Below are 25,268 nucleotides of genomic sequence, written 5' to 3'. Positions count from 1 at the left end.
AGCAGCACCTGCAGCTCCCAGCTGCAGCCCGGAGCCGCTGCCCCGCGCAGGTACCGGCAGCAGGCACCAGAGCTGCTCCCAGGGCCACGCCAAGCCCCTGAGTGCTTCTGGGGGGGCTTTGCTCCACAGCTTTTCCCTTCTGGCTTTGCAAAATCTGACAATTCTTTTTATTATTATTTTTTTACCCACTCCTTTCTTGAACAACTGGTTGTTGTGGAAGAGGTCACCGAGGGGACTGGTGGAGGCTCCTGGCTCTGGCATTGGGAAATATGACAGCAGAAGTGAATGCTCGTTAACATAAGGGATTTACTGAAGAAGAAAGACAAAATGCCTTTCAAAGGGCTTGGTTCACTGAAAGAAAGATTTTTTAACCCAGGAAAGGAAGAGGTGAAGAACACCATTAGTGACTCGCTGGGGAATCTGAGAAGGTAAAACTCAACAGAAAATTCCCAGACAGGTCCATTGATTCCATTTATTAAGAGAAATGTAGTATAGAAAAAAATGTATCAACATAAAACAGACTATAGAGTTGCAAAATGAATATCCGAGTACAGAGAGTGAGACAGCTTGCTGTAAGACAGAAGATGTAAAAGGATCAGTTACAACAGCATATGACTGTAGCTCATAGAATATTTATATTAAACAAAAAAGTTGAAAATAAATTATGAAATAATGTTCTAATATAAAAAAGAGCTTGAAGAACTGTTTAATTAAAAAAACTTTAAATAATTAAATGTGACTAATTCTGTGGTTTAACTTGCATGAGAAAAAGCAATAATTTAATGGGAATTAACACTCCAATGATGCCACTCTTGAAATTAGACTAAATGTTCTTAAATTACAGGTTTGAGGTTTTTTAAAACTTGTTCCAAATCAGTAAGAGAAAATGTATTGAATAGAGATGTGTATGTGTGAGTTTACTGACACTAGCAAATTAGAGAGAGAATAAGAAGAAGCAGATGTTTGCTATCAAAAGCAGAAAAAAGATTTAAGACTTTCATCTTAACCTGATGGTTTTATGAACCAAGAAATGGAGGATTCTTATTTTTAGAGAAATGAAAATCTGATGTAAGAAATGACCAGTTTCATAAAGGGGAAGATATTTCCTATTTAAAGAGAAGCTTATTTACGTTTGTAATGGCTACTGACAACACCTATTTGTGTAATCAATAGATGAAAGCCAGAGAGGTTAGTGGCAATGCTTCAATGCTTGATGTTGTGTTTTAAATCTTTGTGTGGATCAGGCCAATATTTTAACTGAAGGGGTTTCTAGTGACTGAAATGTATTTGCTTTCATATCCACCCCTTTGCCTTCTATTGGGAATGCTATTTTGAGTCAAGAAATAGTATATCTAACCAAGCCTTTGATCACAAGAAAATGTGTAAGAATTTACACATATTATACTGCAGTTATTCTATTTATCATGTGAACAGAGTATCTGTGTTCTATACAGTTTCTACTTAACTTTTTTTAATTTACAGTGTTACAGATGAAGCCTGATGTTTTGCTTCTTTTTTTACTTTTACAATACTCTACAGTAATTCCAAGAAATCTGTTTATCTTTTAGAACATTGATTCAAGTAATTTATTCAGTGATAAATTCTCTTTGCTGTGGGCTCTGCTGGTCAATTTGACCAAATACCTGTAAGGTTTGTATCTAGTGAATACGTGATGTGACAGTACACTGGGCTCACTTTAGATTATTTAGATTGCTCTCCTCTTGTAGCCATGTATTAAAGCTGTCATGCTAGTTTCTACACAGTTGATAGTACAGGCAGCCAACTTCAGCAACACTGCTCCTGAATCAAATTAACCCAAATATCACTTGAGGTGCAAGAAAGTTTGCTGAACTTAATTATTTTCTGTTTTAAACATAGGTATCTCAGAGCCTTCCTTAGATGTACCAATCAGCAGAGGAAATAATCCAAACTGTAAAATCTTTTTATTATGTCTGCAGTCAGATCTAAGTAAGAATTGCTGCAACTTGAGCAGTCTTGTAGGAGATAGGCAGTCATCTTTGAAAGTTTCCATAAATGAATGAAACATGCATGTTTTTAATATGAACTTCATTCTCTACAGCTTAGTCTACAAATGACAGCACACGCTTGTGTTTTTATATGGTGGCACATATACCTATATACCAGCTTGGAAGACAAACTTGACTTTGCTCTTCATCCAATCCAATTGTCTTTAATGCGGTGAAAATCAGCAAAGAATTTGGTTTCTCTTCTAGCATTCATCATAGTTTGATGAATGATTATAATGCACATCCTTGATTAGACCTCCAAGTATGACTTCACTGTCTGTGGTGTGTTGATGTCAAAACTGGCAAAGCGGGTAGAAAAACATGTTTTAGCTTTGGTAAATATGACTGGCCCGTGCCTTCCTGCCACATTTCCTCTGTCTTGCAAACAAGAGAGAAGCAGATGCCTGGCAAGAGCAGCTGCTCCATGGCAATTATCCACAGTCCAGCTCAAGTGCTAAAGCACAGGCAGCATAAAGCAGCTTACTGCCTCCTCACAGGTGTGCTTACTTGGTGGGTGCTGAAAAATAAGAGTCTGCTCACAGGAGGAGACTTTAGGGTGTCTGGATCCTGGAAGGGAGGCAGGGAAGACTGAATTGAGAGACCCAAGAGCCATCCTTTCTTTAGGCTGTTGGCAGCTGTTTAATTTGTGAGATCTTAGAAAATGTTTTAGAAAATGTTGTAAATGCTTTGCATAATTTTTTTTTTAATTCAAAAGTGGATTTTTCTTGATTAATTTTATGCAGTGAGGCAGTTAAAAAAATTAGAGAATTCAAGGCTTGGGTGAATGAATATCAGAGTTGTGGCTCTGTCATCATTATGTTTCTCAGAGAAGAAAGATTTCCTGCAGATCTTCTTGACAGACACGAACACTTTGGTCCTTCTGTGAACTTACTGCAATCAAGGAAAAAACCAGACTGAAGTAAGATATTAGGCTCTCTCTACTCTAAGGATTTCAGGAGTCCTGGACCAGCTAATGGCAACTGTGGGGTTCTTGGTGAAGTGGGAGGTGTTCAAATGGGTTTACAGCCCAATATTGTCACTTTTAATGTAAAAAGACATATGGGCTATGCCACATGGCTGCTGTATAGACTGTAGCTCTGATAGGTCTAGTTCTGACTGCTGTAGATGTCCCTTGGTGAATTAGCCTAAATTGCTGAAAACTGCATCTTGAAGCTGGGTGACAGACACTTGCATTGGACAGGGCTCCTCTGACTGTGCTGGATCATGGAGTTATTCCTCTCAGATTTTCCCTTTGTGCAAAAGCAGGGGGAACTTGGTGCCCCCCAGACTGCGCAGTGCTGTGAACACTGTGGGTGTGCAGACCCAGCAGATGCACAAGTCCTGCCTTTGTAGCACTGTTAGTGCCAGGGCACAGAGCACTCGTGCAGCACCGCAGCAAACATCCCTGCTGAGGATAGGCTGCCCTGCAGCCCAGGAGTGCAGCACCTGGGCCATGCAGTCCCTCATGTCTGAGCCTTGTTGTGGGTTTCATGGAAATACCGTGCAGAAACCAGCAAGAGAGGTCCCATGCCCTGAGTAACTCGAGAGAGTTTGGATATTTGTGCTGGGATTTGGTACTGATGCATCAAATACAGGATTTCTTATGGAAAATTATCACCTGGACAAATCCCCAAAGAATTAATCAGATCTTAGGAGATTGTATCTGCTTTTGGATTAATGATATTTTTTGATAATACTGTATTTCTGGTTATTGATAATGATAATTACTGGTTTCTGAAGTTACGCAGGGATCATTGTAGTTACTGGATTTGTAGGTGTGAGCTTTGAACATTGTGTATGATTGTGCTCCAGCTGCCTGTGAAAGACTGCCACATCTGGTGAAATCCATTCTACAATGTATTTTAACACAACAGATATTAACATTGTTTGTTACTGTACAATCAATGAGTTTTTAATAAATGAAATTAAATTCTAGTACACCTAGAAAAAACTAATTCCTCTGCTAAAACCCCCTAAAATACAGAGAGCTGAATGTATATATGCTCTAGGGATTTTATTTATTACTGATAAATAAAATTTTTAAATTTCTTTCATGCTTTCAAAATTCTGTATATGCCAAAGTAGGCATTCAATAAAAAAAAGAAATTTTGCATAAAGTTTAATGACATTTGGGCACAGAATACAGATGCAGATTCAAATAACTTAGCCCTTCTTACTTGCCAAGTGTTGTATATTTGCTGAAAAAAGCAAAAACATATCTAAGAAGTGAACATGTCCTGTGCAGGAAAATGCACACCTGCATCTCCTGCATGAGGCTGATAATAAGAGGAGAGCACTGGCCCTGAAGCAGTTTCCTTCTAAGTCATTGGTATACAACTAATAAAAATTTTCACTGACACTATGAAAATACATGGATCAATTGGAAGACAAATTTCTCATCATTTCATGGAGTTGCCATATTTTCATTATGTACCTATTCAATAAAAAAAAACAAACAAAAAAACAGTGCAGACACTGGCTTTGTGAATATCTGCACTTCTCTAATACCTATGTGTTTGGACTGCTACTGAAAAATAGTTTTCTCCGAGACAAACCTGGTATAGAGGCATTGAAATTAATCTCTGGGAGTAGGAAACAAACTATGTGGATTTGGGGTGATGGATCAGTCCTCAACTTGCTTCTTTTCATTACTCAAATAAAATAACAAGATAATGAACTTCTCATCAGAGACGATATTGGCCCATAGGTCTAGTCCTAGGTCACCACTTTTAGCACTGCATTTGGAGCAGAAGGATGTTTTCATGCCAATCTGAATTGACAGCCAGCTGAAGACATCCAGATGTTTTGGCTTTGCATGATGTGTCTAATCTTTGCCAGCTGCCCAAAATAATGCACTCCCTAAAGTCTAATGTCTGGTAATATCTGGAAAATTGTTAATTGATTTAATTCCATCAATATCTTATATTCTGTTAGAGGAAGACAAATTATTTCTTTTGGCTTGTTAATAACACTTTGGAGATGACAACAGTTCTAAAAAAATAATTATTCAATTGTTTTTTCACTTCCTGAGGTCTTTATTTTTGGTATCTCATTCTGTTTACCCTTACCTCTATCAGTACATAGAGCATAGAATATTGGTGTCTTCTTTTTCAAGTGCCTGACTGAATTAGTCTCTGTACTGCCATTTCACTAACAAATGCTGTTCCCCTGCAGGTGAATCATAAGATCTCCATCACCCCCAATAACACCACAGTAAGATTACATTTTCTGTGTTACCTTGCTTGAATGGAAAGTCTTTGCTCCAGTCTGACAATGAGCTAAGGATCTAACTTTGTAGTGAGCACTGGTTTGAGAAAGGAATTAAATAAAATAATCTCAGGAGTTCCCTTCTGGCCCAAAACACAGTGATTCTAGTGTTTCTTGAAAATGTGAGCTGATGGATTGCAGCATGTTTCTTTTCTTTTTGCTAAGACTATGGCTGAAACAATGGTTTATATTGTGATGTAAAAAGGAATAATATGGTAAATGATGCTCCAGTTAGCTGTAGAGCTAAAAATGATGAGATTTTAAAGTGGAACTTTATATTGGAAAGACATATTTAAGTGCACAAGAAGCCATACTTACAATCTTTATCTGCACACTGTCTAGTGCAGAGTACTATCTGTTAGATTATGGGTGGTACATTAGACTTAAAGCAACTGGGCAAAGCAGTGATTTAGCCAACACTGTCCCAAAAAAACCAACCCAGTCAGGTGTAGCCCATCCATGTATGCTCTGTCAGCATTTGTTTATGGTAATTTTGATACTGAAAATTGATGTTTCAAATACATATCGAATATATACATTAGATTTCAAATACAATCAGCCAGATGCATGGAAGAAGGAAAGAAGTTATTCCTTATCAGAAAATAGTGAATGACATAATCTCATCATTTTCTATGGCAAGCTGGGCTTCCTTTAGGTTAATTAACTGTTCATATTTTCACAGTACTCCATGGCAGGCACAAAAAGAGCTGGATCCTGTGCTCAGTGCTGCTGATCAAGGCCTCCCTTAGTAAAGGCTTAACCTTAAGCTTATGGTTAGTGTTCAGTGGGTTAGTCACAGCTGGCCATGTCCTTAAGTGTTTCAGCATGTCAGGAAAACCATAATCTGCATTTTAAAATACACCTGGAAAAGTAATGTTAGAAAAGGAATTATTTAGCTCTGGTCTGGTAGGTATGTCTAGTGCTTTCTTACCTCACTTTTCCTGCCACAGACTGCCTGGTCCTGCAGCATGATGTTGATGGCCCTAATCAGATTGAGAGACCAAATTAAATTTTAATTGCCCTATCATGCAATTCCAGATTGCATGAAAGTGCCATTTTGTTTAATATGAATATCTCAGGTAGATTGCCGTAGAAAAAGGAAAGGCTGGATATGCAAAGCCTGAGGAGCTGCACTTCTGTGTTAGTTGGTAGCTGATGGGCAAAGAAAGTCTGGGCCTGTCTCTTTTGTGTCTTTAATAGGGGACCTGATGCCAGAGAGGTTTCTCCCCTGCTGTACAGCCCTGATTTTTGTCTCACGGGAGAAAACAAATTCCAGGAATTTTGGGGCTGAGTGGAACCATGCTTTGTGTTGTATTTGCCTTTTTTCTTGAAACATACTGGCAGCTCTGCTTAGTAAATCTAGTCAGAAATTATGCTTAATTTAAATGTAAATTTTCCAAAGAATCAATGGAATTTATCACAAGAGACCTCCAGTCAGATCTCATAGTTACACTCATGAATAGCCTGTGAACATTGTTGCAGTTGGCTGTCTGGCTAGATGGCTCAGACGTGCAACCTTCAGAATTCATTCAGGCAAAAGTGTGGTCTCTGCTAACCTTTCACAGCCTGTTCAGCATTAGGTCACCTCACAACTGCCTGGAGAGAAGCACCTCACAACAGAAGCTAGCAGGTGACTGGAGCACAGAGCTGTCCATCCGTGTTTCAGCAAATTTTACTGAGACGACAGGGCACCTTCATTTTTCCTTCCCTCATGTGTCTAGGAAGCTCGATGGCACCAATGTGGAGGAGGAGCCCCTGGAGCTGACGGTGGAGGGGCGGCCCGTGGTAGCGAGCGGGCGCCGGGCCGCGCTGTGCGAGTGCCACTGCTGCGGCCTGCCCAAGCGCTACATCATCGCCATCATGAGCGGCCTGGGCTTCTGCATCTCCTTCGGCATCAGGTGCAACCTGGGCGTGGCCATCGTGGAGATGGTCAACAACAACACTGTCTATGTCGATGGAAAGCCAGAGCTGAGGGTGAGAAAATGGCTTCCTTTCACTGCTCTGAGCAGATCCCGCTGCGAGATCTCCCAAATGCCACACAGCAAAGTCCTGTGTATGTACAGATTAAAAAAGCAGAATGAGGGAGACACATCAGTCTTGATGCACGTAGATGAGCAGGCACTTAATTCCTACTTATGTGATGAAGTCACATTAAAAACCTTCAAGATCTGAGGATTTGCAGTGTCATAGAGAGGGTATAAGTACCTGAAATGGGAACTGAATTTGCATGTCTCCCAGGTAGCTGATCTGTCAGCTGAAGACAGATTTTGCTGTGGTGGCAGAAGCTTTTGCTCTTTACTCCCTCTCAGAGAAATGTGCTCTGATGCTGCTGCAGAAGGAATTATCAATTATTTTATGTAGGGCTGCAGCCACTACATTCATATCAGCAGATAATTTTCAAGACCTTAAAGCAGTCATTGGCAATACGACATCAGGTTTTTGGCAGTGTAGATTGTTGTCAGGAGCTATTAAGAGCTAGGTGCCACACTGTTTTCAAATTTGCAGTGGATGGCATGTGGTCCACAGCAGATCCTACACAGCTTTATCAATGCACCCCAGCAGGTGCATTCAATCCATACCACAGCATTCCCCATCCTCCCTCGGTATTTGGCTGTGATGTCAAGTGTCCCTTTGTGGATTTTATGAACTTAAATCTCTACATTTGCTCTACTTGTTGACTTATTTTTGGGTATCTTTTGAATGTTTTTGGCCTAACAAATTCAGAGGAATCTTGACTCTTGAATGAAATGCTGTGCAAATATTTATCAGCTTTTCTCCTACGCCTTTTAACTTTTTGGTAAAGAAGAGTGCAGAAAATGTCTATCATAAATTTCCAATGTTAAAAGTATGCCTGTCTCCATGACTCATGATCATAGGAGCCATGCTTAGACTTCCTGCTGAATTTGTATTTATTCAGTCTAATCCCTGCTCCCCATGGTCCTGCTGGGACTTCCAGGTTCTGTACTTAAGCAAGAGAAAGTACATGCCTGCATAGGTTGGGAAACTCAGAAGAGGTAGTTTCAGAAAATGGGAGTAAATTTCTTCCACAAATCTAAACTCATAGTGTTTGGGTATGAGCATCTCCTGAATCAGGAGGAACCTTCCTCCATATCTCATGGTGTTTCTGCCTTCAGAAATTAACACTACCTAGAAACTGCCAGAAAGTTAGGTGTTTAAACAGAAGTGCTTCAGCACAGGAAAGTGGGACACATCAAAATGAGTATTGATGGGGAAGGAAACCCTTTAGCCTTCTGTAAACATGTCTGGCTAATCAATGCCATCTGGCTGTAGGTCAAATAGTGAGCTGTTTCCCAGTTTGCTTCTTTGTGAGCAAAAAATCAATGTAGTGGGAAAAGCTGTTTTTCTTTTAACATGCAGAAAGTAATATCGAAAAAAGAGATGTCACTACCATTGCCAGTTCTCTGTGGTATTTTAGTGATAACTGCTATTCTGGCATCACTTCTAACAAAAGATAAACTAGTCACTGGCTAGTGCGACCTGGTTTTATTTTCAGATTGCTTTGTCTTCAGATGTTCTCCTTGCCTCCAACTATTTTCTGCTCCATGCCATTTAATGCTGACAGTGGAAGATCAGAGTTGGGCCCTGACAGGGAGAGCCATGAACAAATCTGACCAGGAAACAAATCAACTCCAAGGATTTAAGCACCCTTGATAAACTTGGGAAAATGAATATGTCCATTGAAAGGTATCAGGCCCTTCTTATAACTCTGAGCAGTCTTGAAAGCAAAGGCTTCAAGTTTAAGGAGCCCAAGGGGAAGCAGTGGCAAGTGGCAAAGTTGAAGGTCCAGCATTAGCTACTTTATGGCTGAAACCTTTCCCACTCCTAAGAGTGAAAGCAGTAATCTCACAGGGGAATTGAACACCCTTTTTCCTTAACTGGGGGCTTTCAAGCTTAGCAATCCTGAGCAGCCAGTGTAAAGAGGCTTGATTTGGTGCAATGAGTGGCTTCTGTGTGACTTGTAAGCAACAGTTACCTTACAGTGAGTATGGTTTATCTTGCAGCATGTGTCCCATTTCCTTTACAGACAGCCCAATTCAACTGGGATCCAGAGACTGTAGGACTCATTCATGGCTCTTTTTTCTGGGGTTACATTGTGACACAAATTCCAGGAGGGTTCATCTCAAACAAATTAGCTGCTAACAGGTAAGAAAACAACAAACAAATGAATTAAGCTTTAGAGCCCGACAACTGTTTTACACTGTGTAAATGGGAATTATTAAAATAGCAAATTAGTGTTTCAGAAATGCACATCTGAAGCTGAAAATTCAGTATTTATCAAGAATTATTATTAATAATAATTAATAATTAATAAAAATTATTTCAGAGGACAAGACTTCCATTATGGATCTATTGCTGTTTTTTTCAATTTAACTTGTTCATCTCAAATATTTATGCATTTCTTCTCTAAACAATAATGCTTTCTGGAGAGTTCAAGGAAAATCACACCTAATGCTTCCAACAAAGTTTGAAACATTTGTCTTTAAGAAGTTGCCTTAGTGCTCTTTACCTCAACTTAACATCAAACAATGGTTTTCCAGCAGTGTTTAGTCTTCCTCCTTTAACAGACCACAGTCCCTGTGGACTGAAGCTGGGAATAAAGGAACTACAGAACTATTTATGATCTGAATTCATGAATCTATCCTCATGCACACAAATATCCTTGCTAAGGCTGGATACAGTACTGACTGTAATTAAGATTGCATACAACTTCTAATAGAGCCTCTGATTTCTGCTTGGTGAAGTCTGAGAATCTGCACAGATTTTTTTTTTACCATCAATGTGTTTGTTGGCCAATTTTTATTATTTTATAAAAAATTCAACTGCTTTTGAAAATGTGAATAAGAAAAACTAGCTAATTTTGTCAATGTTAACTTTGATTTTGTACTTTACTTCAGACCTTTGAATATTATCACAAGAGAGAGGGTTGTTGTCTGAAGACAGCTGGTTGTGAATGAGCTCATGAGATGTGCATATTAAGGCTACTTGGGATCTACAGATTAAAATAAAAAAAGATGGCTGGTACTAACTTCGTTCTCTGCAAACGAGATGTGACTTATCTACAAATAGTGTCAGAATTGGAAAGGGTCTTTAAGACCAGTTTTATGTTGTACTTTGCCCCAAATCAAAGTACTTTGCTTTCTGCATTCTGCAAAGAGCTATGAGGGTTACAAGACTGTGTAGATGTTCTTCCCACCCATATGCCCTTGTGGAAATTTCTCCAGAACAGTCATCCCACAGAACTACCCAGACTGTTCAGTCCCACTCTCCTCTGTCTAGAACCAAAAGTTACTCAGAGTTTGGTTTGCACTGCTTCTTCAGCACTGTTCTCATCCTCAATTATTTATTTCTCTACCACATAACAGTGCCTAGGCACAATATTTTTCCATCTGCCAAGTAAGCCAAACAAATTAGCTAAGCTTAATAACTTCTCCAGCCTTTCTAGTCTTGCCACCAGCTTTTGCAGCAGAAGGGCTCCAAAACACAGATGTGCACACTGTTGGCTGAATAATTTGGCATATTATTAGTTTAGCTTTTGTTTCCTTAATTTACTTGCAAGCAGTAAAATAACAATGTTTTCACCATAACTTGATGTGTTCTGTCAGCAGAGTGTTTCCTTAAGTACAGGCTGTTCTCAAGCACAGAAAGCTCTGCATTTATCCCCGTGAGAGTTTCCAACTCAACCTAAAGCTATGCTATAACATCACATTATGGGTTTGCCCATCATAACTGGGTTTAGGAGTAGAATTTGCTGAGGAACAAAAATAGCTCAAGAGCTGAGCTCAAAGAGAATTTCTATTTGCTGTAATAGGATTCACTAAATCCATGTTTTTCCTTTAATCCTTGTTTACCCAACTAATTTCAGCTTAGGTAGGTTCACCAGTGGTGCCAAGTTTCAGTTTCAGTTTCAGGGGTTATTTGCTAAGACACAGGGCAGAAAAACAGGTGTTATGTGGCCAATGAACCTACCTGCTCTAAAGAGAGGAAAAACTTTCTTTTGTCCCAGATGCACTCTGGAAATGAGATTCTATGCTAATACTGACCTTATAGATTTAGGCAAAGACTCCTTTGCCACTTGTTTAAACTGTGCAACCTTGAACATATCTACCCACCCCAGGCACTTCTCTAATGCACATAATTATCTGTAATAGTGAGGGATTCAAATGGATCTCATAATGGCTGAAGATACCGAGTTCTTTATGGGTTTGCACCAACCCCTCTAACAGTACGTAATTTACTCAATACATTCACCCAAATCGATGTAAATCTGCATTCCACCAAAAAGTTCATCAGCCATTTACTGACACCATCCCTTTAACTTGGTGCTTATCCTCAAACATGCATCTAAATGTGATTTCAGAATTGCTTGGTGGATGCATGAAACATGAGGCACCTCTTGATATCAGTTTTCAGGAAGAGCACCCTGCTGGGCAGAGGAGTCTGTAGCTGAAGAAGTCTGTTTTGATCCAAAAGTGGCAGCTGCCCAGGAATTGTGGTAGCAAGGACAGAAGAATACATGAATTAATTGAAAAAAACTGGAATATTTCTTGTCAAAGTGGAGACAAACTTCTTTGGGATAAATGGCAGTGAATTGATGAAAAGATGCTGCCTCTGTGGAAACAATACTCAACCCTTTAAATAGTAGCAGAAGAGTGACTGGCTCCAACTCGATATAAATAATGCATTTACTACCTAGGAATATTAAGAGTTGGCATCAAAAGAAGTAGCAGAGATTGGAATCTCAGTCTTTAGAGATAGCTGTTTGGATAATTTAACATATTCTCTTTGTTACAGTTTCTTCTTTCACATGGTTATTAATTCACATGGTTTGCTGAGTCAATAGTGTTATGATAACAGACCTGATATTCCTATTAGCGGTAAGAAAGCAAAAGGCAGAAGTCTTTTCTTCAGGGATCACAACAGAGAGATAATACTTATTTCTCAGTTAAATGTTTACTTGACTTTTAAAGCAGTCTCCTAAATGTCAAGATATGACTGTGGGCTTTGTATTCCAATTCATATTTTCAGACTGTTTTCTATATAAATCAGTTCCTTTGTCACTTCTCTAAGTGACAAAGGAACTGATTTATATAGAAGCCTGCTCAGCTTCTTTGCTTTTGTGCTCATCTGTTTAGTGTTTTCTTGTCACTCAGATAATGAGTGGGTTGTTGCTTTTGTCAACAGGTGTAGAGGATTTAGAATAAAACAGTATTGTTCTCTGACTGTAAATTTTTCATGCTCTAACCCAACCATTAATCCTACTGTGAATAAGACCAGACACAAAAATGAAGTCACATATATTTCCTGTGAACAAGTTTTCAGAGGCTGAAATGCAAACAATTTAAATACATATTTTAAAGAAAAAGAATTGTAACAAAATATTTTAAAATAAGTTTATAAATATTTATAAAGTGGAACATGAAAACACTTCTGAAGAATGGATAATGATTGTATTCCCTTTCATGCTACTTTCCTCCATAGGGTATTTGGTGCAGCTATCTTTCTAACATCTACACTGAACATGATCATCCCTTCTGCAGCAAGAGTGCATTATGGCTGTGTGATGTTTGTAAGGATTCTTCAAGGTTTGGTAGAGGTAGGAGCACACACCATTTTGGTCCTTTCAAACTGAGCTTGATTTTGAGATTTGGTTCTAGAAGTCGTAAGATCTCTTTTGATCACAGTTTCTCATCAATATACAGTTGCTCCTTTTGAGGTGATAATTTTTTAATTATACTGATTCATATTTCTAAGTTTACTTAAAGTAAAGGAAAATGTATATTGCTGGTGCTGTAATTTGAGTTATTTTAGTTTTCTTGTGCCATCAACTGCATATACTAAACAGTGTTTTTATCTCAGAACATGTTACTATTCAGGTGATAGGTAATTCAGATCAGTGTGACATCTTCATACTCAAGCAGTCAAGTTCTTCCAGACTTACCTTACCCTTCCTGTATCATTCCATGGTGACAAACAGCTAGGCAGTAGGAATAGCATCAGCAACTATTTCAGGTGGAATACAGTGAAAGCAAATAATGTGATGTGTGAAATATCTGCCAGGGCGTCACGTACCCAGCCTGCCATGGGATGTGGAGTAAGTGGGCCCCGCCGCTGGAGAGGAGCAGGCTGGCTACCACTTCATTCTGTGGTGAGTCCATGGGCTTCTATGGTTCGTGTAAGCATGGGTCCTTATTAGATTTATTTTATTAATTTCATTATTGGAAGGAGCTGCACAGACACTCTGCCCTTTGCTACAATCACCTTGTACCCTAAACTTAGGAACTTGTGAGTCCTTTTTTGTTTAATATGCCATCATTTTATCATTTAAAGCCAACACTCAAAATGACTCTCATAATAAATGGGTCTAGAGGTTCACATGTGAGAAATTATATTGTATTTTTTTATTTGTATCATCCTTAGGGATTCCATTTATTATACATACTCAATACTTGGATACTTCCAAACAAGCACACATTTAAAAATTATCTGAAATCATCTTCATTGCTTTAGGCTGGTTGCTCAATATAATGCAGTGGAGGTGATGTAACTTCTTGCCAGCAGCTGCCCTGCTTCATTCTGTTTTGAGTTATGATCAGACATATGCTTTGCTCTCTTCTCTGTGTCCCTTTCCAATGCTGACTGCTGAAGATGAATGTCTGTAGGAGAAAATGTTCAGTAAAGATGTAGAAGTCACAGGAAAAAAAATTCTGTCCATCAGCAGATGGCTGGGGAAAATACAGCACTAAAAAAAGATAGAAAATAAAAGGAAGAGTGGAACAAGTGGAAAAAACCCCATGTTTGTATATTATGGGAATTTTATTTTTACTACAGATGGCTTCAGGTTTTAATTATTTAGTTGTTTTCACTTCCTGCAGAAGAAAAGACCCAAAGAAAAGCCTCTCCACTCTCAGTGTTCCTTCCATGAAATTCCTAGCATAGGATCTCTAGAGAAAGATCCATCCTTCAGCTTGACATCCATTTTAGTAGCTACAGGTCACTGATCCTTGCACTTGAAAGGTGCATTGGAGCAGTGAAAAATTAGGAAAATCCAGGTTAAGCAGGTTCCTGGTTTTTCTATCTACATTCTGGCCTAGGGCTTTTCTGTAGGAAAGCTGTAGGAAAAATTAATTACATGAAGATGAAGAAGGATCACTGTGAACCATTGCAAAGAAGTATTTGCTAATGAGTAGAGCATTAACAAATGTTTATTAACAAAACATGTACTACTCTCAAAACCACAAGTATCTGATTTCCTAGAATAATTCAGAGCAACACTCTTCATATATAAAGCCATTGGCACTGTCTTGCACTGAAACCTATTATCTAGATTGCACTTAAGTACTCGTCTCTTCCCACAAGACACTTAGAAATATATTTCACCAGTATTATATATTTCCCAATCAGAAACCTTGGCACAGACCACATTTTTATCCTCTTTTATCCCCCTGTCAACATTTGCCAATTTATTCCAGCTGTTTGTTTATGTTGATATGAATTAAGCATGGTTACACAGACTCAAGGTTGGTTTGAACACCCTCTCTGCTACAAGCGCTTGTGTGGTCATGGGTCTAGGGCCATGACAAGAGCCTCCCAACATACCTGCAGTCATCAGGATTCCTCCATGAAGCTTCTGAAACTTGGTCTTTTATCTTCTCCAAAACTCACCTCACACACCTCACACAGTGCCAGGTGGGATTTCCCACTCAAGAGCACACACATAGGTTATGTCTCTGCAGTCGTCTGTCATCAGTCTTGGACTTGCAACTCCTATTTCCCTACAAGGCACGACTCTGCAAAAAGAGACTGGTGATGCATGAGGGGTCAGTGCTTCCTGTCACCCCAGTCAAAATTTTGCAGCTTCCATCCCATTCTCCAAGTTCATAAAAAGTCAATCAGACCCATCCCTCCAGTTCTGCTCTCGTGAGCACCTGTCTGGATCATCTGCTCTGAAAGCTGGGCACACCTACCACAGCTGACATGTTTTACACATCTGTTTTCTCTTCAGGGTCTTATGCAGGCGCGGTGGTGGCCATGCCCCTGGCAGGTGTGCTGGTACAGTACATAGGATGGTCATCAGTCTTTTATATTTATGGTGAGTTGCCTAACATGAAGGACATCTGCCACTAGATCAGTACTGCCAGTTGTTTGCTAAAACCTGTCTAACAAGGATGGATCAAAGTTATTTTGATGAATGAAGAGGTTGCAAATGTGTGCTCCAATGTATTCCCTACTTATTGCAGATTCTGAGAGCTTTCATTTTGTAATCATCTGTTACAAAATCTTGTAAAATTGTAATGACCAGGCTGCAGCCCATGGTCACCCAGTGACAGGATTGGATGTGGTTGCAAAGGTTCCTCTTTGCAAGCACAAACACTTGTGTGGAACCTGCCCCAGAGTGCACACTAACAGCAAAAATTACAGCAAATGCTGCTGACTGAGACCCAAATGGATCTGAAAACTTCTGCCCTGAGAAATCTTCCCCATGCTACCCACCTTTAATAAAGCAGTGCCACCTTTACAAAGTGGTCCCATGTGTATGGCCTTGTGGCTGATCTGCGATGCCTCATTCTTCCCCTCAAAGTACATGGCAGAGGTGGCTGCAACCAACCTTGCACATCAGCAGCCCAGTTAAAGTGGGTTTTCCCCTGTCTTCCCTGGAAATACAGGACACAGCACAAGATTTTCCATTGCCATCTTACAGTGAAGTCCCTTCACGCAGATTCCCACCACTTTATGGCCCATCTGCTTTTCTTTTTCCCCTAGGTTCAACAGAGAGGTTTTTTCCTGCGTTTTCTTTGCCCCATGCATAACGTAATAAAAGTGACAAAATGCTCAAATGCTTTGCAAGCAGGCATACAATATACACAGAGTTAGTTGCCATATTTTTTTATTCCCTGGGCATAATTTCTTTGCAGGTTTTGTTTAACTGGCACTTGAAATAAACTTCAAGGCTTGCAGATACTGAAGTGTAGCTTTATTGGCTTTGAAAACCAAGTTGCTTTTCCTGCCTCTTCAGGAATGTTTGGGATTGTTTGGTACGTGTTTTGGCTGCTTCACGCCTATGAGAGCCCTGCTGTACATCCAACAATAACCAGTGAAGAAAAGATATATATAGAAACAAGTATAGGAGAAGGAGCCAGCCTAGCTAATGCAAGTGTAAGTAAAAAAAAAGGCTTTCCTTGTTGTCAGTTGTGAGCTCTTTGCAGAACACGAGCATATGACTGGATGGATACTGTTAGTAGACTTTTCTTTTCAAGAAAATTACAGAATCAGACTCTTGCAGCTGGACTGGATGAGTACAGGAAAACCCGTAATGCTGTTTAAGCTCTTGGCTTATGGAGGTTCTCTGATCTAGGGAGGGAAGGGATGGGTTGGGACGGGAAACCACACATTCTGGTCTCCTGCTCTTGAGTAATTGTCATGCTTGTTCTAAAAAATATTCATGGATTTAGCTAAATAAGAATTTGACTGCAGATATTAAGTTATCTAGCTGCCTTTTGAACTCCTTTTATGGATGATTGCAAATCTAATAGCTTAAGGACTGGGTTTCTGCCCTGCTCCTGCTCACTCTCACAGCAGCTCAGGTCCTTTAAGACTTCTCATCCTCTCTCTGAGAAGATCCTGGAAACTTTGAGTTAAAACCTATTTTCCCATCAAATTTCCCTCTGTTCTCTTAGGCAACTTTTTTGCCAGTAGTGAAAAACAAAGGTGTTTCTTGTTCATTCTTAGCTTTCAGTTTTCAATGCTCTGGAACAAAGTAACTCCAGGTTTTTCCTCTACATGTTTTGGGTAGCAGCAAGGCTGGGAGTGTAAAGTACCAGACTGTCTTTTTGGGCATGCATCTGAAATTCGTCTGATCAAATCTTGGCTGGAGATACACACACACACACTTGTTCCACGTCATGGATGTTCCTTGCAATACTGGTACCGACTTCATGGGTGCAGGCACAACCGCAGGCATATGGTGGCCTGTAGAACACAATTAACATTTTTTTTCAAAAAAAAAGGAGAATATCAATGTGTATTGCCATAGCCACAGATTTCAGCTTCTGATTGGAATTCGATTAAAAATCAATAGGTCTCTGCAGTATGTTTCCTGCTGTATAGAGTATTGGAGCATAATATTAATTGAAAATGCCAAAAAAGCAAGTTACAGAAATTAAATTCTGTAACAAAGGCCTTTTCTTTCTGAATTAAACTAATTAGACTGAAGCAGGTAGCTGCTTATTGCTGTGCTACTGTATGTGCCTTAGCTTGGATAACCCTTTTTCCCCCATTCTTTTCAATAGAATGTCAAACTGCATCGGCCAAAAAGTGGGGAATGGCACAAGGTTTTCTCTAGTTTTCTTTGATTCTTTTGCTGCTCCTGTTATCCCACTAGCAGGATTCCAGAAGACCTCATGTAATTTCAGTAAGCAGGGCAATAGCAGTGCAGTATCCACCTTTAACATCCTAACTTCTAAGAAATATTCTCCACCTCGTTTTTGTCAGCAATTCAAGAGATATATTTTACTTGCATTTTAAGGGATCTGTGATGTAAGTTGTATGCAATGTATCTAATAGACTTGATAATAAAAGATACCGGTTCTTTATTTTGCCTCTATCAACACAATTTTGTGGGTTTTTTTCCCCCTAGAAATTTAGTACTCCATGGAAGAGATTTTTCACTTCAATGCCAGTTTATGCAATCATTGTGGCAAACTTCTGCAGAAGCTGGACCTTCTATTTGCTCCTTATAAGTCAGCCTGCTTACTTTGAAGAAGTCTTTGGATTTGCAATAAGCAAGGTAAATGTCTGAGAATAAGCAGAGACTTAGGAGATGCAGCAGGGGAAGTTCAGGTTGCACATCAGGAAGGATTTCTTCACTGAAAGGGTGGTTAAATATTGGAGTGCTCTGCCCAGAGAGGAGGTGAGCATCATACCTGGAGATGTTAAAGAAATAACTGGGCATGGCACTCTAGTGGTAAGGTTTAGTTATTTGAGGAGATCCAGATAGACCTGGAATCATTACTGTAGATTATTCCCAGTATTTGGGATTACATAATTCTGCTGACCTGAGTGAAATAAAAGTCTGCAAGCATGAAATTATTAGAAAAAGGAAAGAATGGAGAAATTATTTTGGGAAATAGTTGATTAAAAGCCCCCACATATCATGAAAAACCACTAAGTGAGTAAATAGAAATGTACATTTTGTTTAGTGTTGACTCTTCAGCATTTAACCAGGTAATTTTTATCCTCTTCTTGATTTTTGTGACTTTCATTTGCAATGAAGATCAAATTCTTTATGGGTACATATTCCGTACCACCACCATTTCATTAAAATCAGAATTGTTACACTTCCTCTTTGGCGCATGAATGAGGAATACGGAATAGTTGTTTTAGAAAAGTTTTTAAAACTCTTTCATCTGAGAGTGTAAAGAAGATGAAAATAGGCTCTTTTCATAGGAGGTTCCTTCTGAACATGAGGAAAGACTTTTTTGCTGTGAGGAGGACTGTGTACTTGAACAGGCTCCTCAGAGTCCTCAGATCCTTTGATCTTCATTGCTAATGAAAAGTCACAAAAATCAAGAAGAGGATAAAAATTACCTGGTTACCTGGTTGTGGAATCTCCATCCTTGGAGATACTCAGGAGCTGTCTGGACAACATTTCTGGGCATCATTCTTTATGCAACCCAGCTTGAGCAGAAGGAGGGTCCTTCCAACCTCAACAATTCTGGGATTCTGGGAAAATGAAAAAAAGGTGAACATCAGTTTGTAGGCTGTAATCCCACAAGAATAAAAATAAATCAATGTTTTTACATATATGATTATTTAATTATTTGTAAAATTATTTCATTATGTCAGGTTTTATGCTGTACGGTCTTCAGTCCCTGTGCAATGTGCAGGTGCTTCCTTCCTTTACACAGAGGTAGGAAGCAGGGATTGATTTGTTGTTCAGGAAGGAGGTCCTTGAGAACATGAATAACAAAAATATAAAAACACAGTTGAAAACTGAGATAAAGCACTCCAGTATCAGGACAAATGGCAGGGCTTTGTGATGTCTAAAATAGAATTTAATATAAACAGGCTTCTGTGCAACTCTTTAGAGCAACCATAAGTACTTGGGATATTGCATGGCATTTCTAAGGTGAGATTCTCACTTGTGCTCTGATTTCTCCTCCTGGACCACAAGGAGATCTTTCCTCCCTCACCCAGCTTTGAGCGCCTACTGTAATCAGATAAAATGATCCAGGGGAAAAGAGGTGAAGAATCATTATGGTTCCTGTTCTCTTGCCTCTAAATCTTGAAGGAGAAATGACAGTTAAGCACGCATTTGTCTAATTGCAGGTTGGCCTTTTGTCTGCAGTTCCTCACATGGTCATGACAATCATTGTGCCCATTGGAGGGCAACTAGCTGACTTCTTACGGAGCAGGAAGATCTTAACCACTACCACTGTAAGGAAGGTCATGAACTGTGGAGGTACTATTGGATTCTAAAAATATGGCATTTCAATTGTGTGCTGCAGTCAGTCCAAGTATCATAGTTTTGCCCATGTTTAATTTTAACAAGAGACAATTTACTCAAGATTGCATTTATAGCTGGTTAATCTGAAGCGTTAAGTGGAGAGCTGATGCCTCATGACATAAATCCTTACTCATATGAGCATGCTTTAAAAAAGGGAGGAGACAAAAAGTCTGGTTAATAATTGAATGGGCAATAGCATAGTATGATCAAATAGGCCTCATCCTGCAAATTCATTCAAAGTTAACCCCGTATCATGGTCCTGGAGAGACCCTTTCCCAGGGGATATATTCTTGAAGTAACTGGCCATGTTCCCATTTGCTACTCCCAGAAGAGCCCACTGACAAGTTTAGACTGGAAGGTTTAGGGTGGGGGTAAAAAGTGAAAGACGAACAGGAAAATTTTAACTCAGCACGAAATAATTTGTTTCCAATTCCATCACTGAACTGAAAAATCAGTGACATGTAGGGTTGATATTGAATTAGAGAAAAGATTTCAAGCCAGACAGCCTGTGGAGTAGTTAGTTGCCCTCTGCCAATTGCTGGCTTGCATTATTTATAGATGGCACCGACTCCTAGAAGTGGAGATGCCTGCAGCCAGTGATATCACATAACTTGGCTATGCATCTTCAGAAAGGATGGTTAAATTCATTGTATTTTCAGGGCATATTAGTAGTGTCATTAAAACAACAAAACAGAAGGGTTGTAATGTTACATATTAGAAAATATTAATTTCCAATAATGGCAGAGACTGGAAGTTCCCTGTGATGCTCAGGGATGTCCTGTTGTGTTGGTAACACAGTTGTATGTAAAACACTCTTTTTCTCCATTTACCAAGAACTTCTTGTATCACTACAACCATAAGAAATTAAAGGCAAGTGTTTTTCTTCTTTCGCTCAAATGTTTGTGGGTTTGTGAATTTTTCTGCTCTTTGCACATACTTGCTTTCTCAATTGCCTTCCTTTATTGCTCAGTGAATACAGTGAATTAACTTAACCAACTGTTTGGGTCACGTGTACAGCAGTGAATGAGGAGAAAAAAAGAATATATTCTCAAACAATAAATATACAAATACTTCTGCAAATGTACAAAGCTCCCACTTGTGTTCAAGAATAGCTAAAAGATACAAAATAATTTTCTCTCGTTTTAAGCTGCTACTCTGGATAGTGCTTATTAGTATTTTATTATTTATTATTAGGCAACTAGAAATTTAAATGTAATTCATTCTCATGTGTTTCATTGGAAGGCTTTGGGATGGAAGCAACCTTGCTTTTGGTGGTTGGTTATTCTCACACAAAAGGTGTGGCTATTTCCTTTCTGGTGTTAGCAGTAGGCTTCAGCGGCTTTGCAATTTCAGGTAAGAATTAATCTTATTCTTGCTTTTACTATTCATGATAAAACTGATGTTATTATCCTCACTGTTCTTACTGTCATAATTTCTATTATTTTGTTTGCTCTTAATGTGGCAACTTATGGGGTGTTTGTTATTTCTTCCCATATCAGAACTAATTTACTTTTGTATCTATGAAACATGTCGCACACAATACCTGAAGCTTTGAAAAGAACCTGCTCTTTATTGATCCCAATTTACATCAGCTTTATGCTGTTATTTTCTAATATACTTTTACATTGTCAGTCATCTTTTCATCCTATTTATCTGTATGCCTAAAAGGAAAGAGAGAGAGAGAGGGAGAGAGAGAATTACTCTGCAGTGAATAGTTGCACAAAGGCTATCAGTTACAATTCTGTCCCAAACCCTAGCACCCAATTTCTGCTTTCTATGTCAGCCCTCCCTCTGTTGCATCCTACATCCAGCCCTTCTCCAGAAGTTTCTAACACTTTCACGAGTCTCACCCACGATTTGTAGTCTCAAGCTGTTTTGTGGCACCATCAGTACCAGCATCACTGAAAAAAAAGCTCCTTTTGCTATGAAGATTAAAGATTTTCTTAAGATTGAAGATCGTCCAAGAAGACTGCCAAGAACATGAATCTATTGAACAAAATTGACCAGCAAAGTAACTGCTGGTGTTCAGTTATTTCAGGATTCTGCAGATGGGAAGTGGTTTTGCTGCTCAGTTATGAGGTGCTTGCATAACTGTTCATTTCTATCAATCAACTTTTATTGCAGGATTTTCCCAGTAGTCTATTTCTTACTTTATTTATTACCATGCACTTGGAATTAATCATCACTTCTTGTGATCAACCATAGTTAATATGACTAATTTTCATTACCTAAGGAATGATAAATATCTTAGCTGACATTTAGTATTTGTTTTTATTTCTTAATAAAATATGTGCTCAGAAGACACACTACAGTAAGGATAATTGTTTTTCCTACTGGCTTATATTCTGTTTTTTTATCATGTTGTTAAACTGCTGTTAAACCACTCAAGTGGTTAAAACACGGAAAGAAATTAATTAAAAACACTACTACATAAATAAAAAGACAAATGACATTTCACTAATTTGTGGAGTCGCTTCCTTAATTAAAAATATTTGCCAAGTTCACTGTTCCAGTATGAGAAAATGGAAAGTACAGACACTTTAAACAGGGCCAAACTAAACTTTATTTTCTATACAACATAATCTTTGGAGGTGCACTAGGGAGGTTGCTAGCCCTTTTCGTTTTCTTCAGCCAGAATGGCTGTAGAAAGCCCTGTTGGCCGGGTAGTGCAATGCTGTACAGCTGGCTGTTTCTCTCATTTTTTGTAGGCTTCAATGTGAATCACTTGGACATAGCCCCTCGTTATGCCAGCATTCTGATGGGGATCTCCAACGGCGTGGGGACGCTGTCAGGAATGGTGTGCCCACTCATCGTTGGTGCAATGACAAAGCATAAGGTAACATTTCTCCATGTTTTCTAGGAAAATAGTTAGGTAATGCAACAAATTTAAGACATTTTAAAGATTCCTGGGGATGCCATTCCATCATTGGTCTCTGCACCTGCTTTTTGTTTGTCTTAAACATGCACTTTTTAATTACCACTTTGGCCTAATTCTCAGCTATTATAACTAATTATCTGTGTAGACAGACATTTTTTAATACCACCTGAGCCTGAGTCTCTGCAGCATCTCCATACAGCTGTGCAATGCTTATAGGGCTTGGAAAACTCCTCTGCAATGCATCCATACCCCCATGGTAGAGTTTCTAAGTAAACATTAATCTACAATAATATTTGTGTAGTTGTTAGACAAATCCTTGCATTTCCAACTTCACAAATATTTCACATGCAAGAGAGAAACTTTACTGTTAAAAAAAAAAAAAAAAAGAAACCCAATTTTACTATATCTGCTGTAGTTATATATAGTAAAAAAAAAACCTTTGCAATGGTTCTCATACGTTGTTCTATCTTCAGCATCAGGAATCAAACAGTGCTCACAGTCATTCCTCAATATGAGCTAATTCATGGCGTAATTTGGAGAGTGATATTTCTTATTACTGGAACCTTAATGAGACCTGCTCCATTCTTTCAGACCCGTGAGGAATGGCAGAACGTCTTTCTGATTGCAGCCCTGGTGCATTACAGTGGTGTGATATTCTACGCTATCTTTGCCTCTGGGGAGAAGCAGGAATGGGCTGACCCCGAAAACCTCAGTGAAGAGAAATGTGGCATAATTGATCAGGATGAACTGGCAGAAGAGACAGAGATGAACAATGAAACTTTCGTAAGTCCAAAGAAAACGTATGGTGCTACCAGTCAAAATAGTGAAGTACAGAGAAGGGAATGGAGGAAGCAAAAGCAAGTAACTCAAGACATGGAGGAACAGACTTCTTACCATTATGAAAATGGAAATTTTCAAGATTTGTCTTAACACTTGAAACTGTAAGATTTGTATAGCAGCTACTCCCATGACTCCTGCCTAGCTGCCCCAAATCATCAGGTATTCACATTTATTGTCTTATTCAATTATGTAACATCTGGCCACATGGCTAGATTTGAGGGGTGATAGTTCCTTCCCAGTGGTGTGTAAGAAGCTAACAACAATAGGACTGGGATAAGTGATCCTAAATCTTCTCCTAGCCATTATATGACCTTGGGAGAGCTTCTGTGCCAGTTAGATGACCAGCCCTGGCAGGGCTCCTGCTTGATGCAAGCTGTAGAACTTACTGTAGGAGCAAGGAGTTCCCTCATCATCTCATCTGAACAGAGAAAGGACAAGTGATACCAGATGGTGGATCCACGGTGATCTGTGTGATCCCTGGGTCTCCAGTGGTGTCACAGTCTCTAGTGAGCAGACCTGCTTTGCCTTTTTAGGTTTCCAGTAGGGTGGCATTTGAACTGCTTAATCCATGTCAAACCACAAGTTCATGCTGAAAGATCAGAGCAGAGGGAAAAGCAGATTTATGACAGCAGGCTGTAATTAATTAGTAATAGTCACTCAACAAGGGGAAGAGGAACATGTGGCAGAGGTGGCAGGATTGTTTCAACAGTTCCTACAAACTGATTGGCAGATATCTTTATATGCACACCTCACAGAGTATGGATAAGACCATAAAATGGATACTTGTTAAATTTCTCCCCCTTCAAAGATTTTGTGTGGCATGAGATAATTTTGAATTCAAAATCATCGTTAGTGATGCAATATTAATAATCCTTATGAAAGGAAATCTTAGCCCTGTTTTGATTAGGATTCTCACTCAATTCATCATTGCAAAGTAATTTGAATATATTTTTCTAGTATTATACTGATAGAGTTCCTGCTCTCAACACCAACAGTCCTCATTTAGGCAAAGGAGCTTTCTTACAGGAGTATTTAGTTCTGGATCTGTAACTTTTCAATGCCTCAGACTTGTTCTTGCTATGAATGAAGCACTGTACTATTTGAGAGTTAACAGGGTACCTATGTATAAAAGTAATTATCCTCTGCCATTGGTATATATTTGACAGTATAAAGTGGCTTTAGCCTTTTTCTACCATTTTTGGAATCAAACAGTGGAGCATGCTGTATCATCTCAGTTAGGTGCAACTCAGAGACTCATTGTGGCATTAATACTCTTTTCAGAATGGATAATTTCAGTAAGATGTGATTTAATTTGTCTCTCATTATGACTACTGCCTCATTAAATTCAAGTGAAAGCTATATTGTCTGGCCTACGCTGTGCTTTGTGATGTTTCAGTATTATTGTTCTTGTGTACCACATGCAGACACTATGATGCACACAGGATTTGAACATTTCTCAGATGCATTTTGCTATTTTATTGAAGTGCAATTGAATAGCATGAGTGCAATTACACTTGTACATTCATTTGAATCCATGGATGATTTATCTTCCCTACAAACAGGTATATTGGGAAGTTAGCTAATTCTCTGATGTGTCTCTTGTGTCTGTTCTACTCAGCAAAATTCAATCTGCAACTGTATATGGGTAAGAAGGAAAGTGAGTTGAATGCCTAATTTGACTACAGTGAAGACTTTCGATATGAGCAGATAATTTAATGAAAGGGGTAGTTTT

At 39.0% G+C, this 25,268-nt stretch overlaps 1 protein-coding gene across 2 annotated transcripts; it reads left to right on the top strand.

Moving 5' to 3' along the window:
- The first annotated feature begins 312 nt into the window (after positions 1 to 312).
- On the top strand, positions 313 to 25,234 carry SLC17A8 (solute carrier family 17 member 8). Of its 2 annotated transcripts, XM_066550019.1 has the most exons (12): positions 313 to 428; positions 7,016 to 7,268; positions 9,340 to 9,458; positions 12,795 to 12,909; positions 13,374 to 13,461; positions 15,319 to 15,405; positions 16,330 to 16,469; positions 17,950 to 18,099; positions 19,641 to 19,773; positions 21,061 to 21,171; positions 22,527 to 22,654; positions 23,288 to 25,234. In XM_066550019.1, exons 1-12 carry the CDS (start codon positions 328 to 330, stop codon positions 23,624 to 23,626), a joined length of 1,764 nt encoding a protein of 587 aa, XP_066406116.1. In that variant the 5' UTR covers positions 313 to 327; the 3' UTR covers positions 23,627 to 25,234. The 2 variants fall into 2 exon arrangements, with proteins under 2 accessions (XP_066406116.1, XP_066406117.1); XM_066550020.1 differs by lacking the exon at positions 17,950 to 18,099 and having other exon boundaries at positions 328 to 428.
- Positions 25,235 to 25,268: the final 34 nt, after the last annotated feature.

The sequence above is a fragment of the Molothrus aeneus genome, chromosome 5 (assembly GCF_037042795.1).
Source record: "Molothrus aeneus isolate 106 chromosome 5, BPBGC_Maene_1.0, whole genome shotgun sequence".
In the NCBI taxonomy this organism is placed as follows: domain Eukaryota; kingdom Metazoa; phylum Chordata; class Aves; order Passeriformes; family Icteridae; genus Molothrus; species Molothrus aeneus.
Note: the sequence above shows the minus strand (reverse complement) of the source record. Positions and strands in the feature narration are given on the sequence as shown.

Excerpts from the sequence above, each read along its gene's own strand:
- SLC17A8 (XM_066550019.1), top strand. The coding sequence starts at position 328 with ATGCCTTTCAAAGGGCTTGGTTCACTGAAAGAAAGATTTTTTAACCCA. Across the intron at positions 429-7,015 it reads TCGCTGGGGAATCTGAGAAG|GAAGCTCGATGGCACCAATG; the intron begins GTAAAACTCAAC and ends TCATGTGTCTAG. Across the intron at positions 19,774-21,060 it reads GAAGGTCATGAACTGTGGAG|GCTTTGGGATGGAAGCAACC; the intron begins GTACTATTGGAT and ends TTTCATTGGAAG.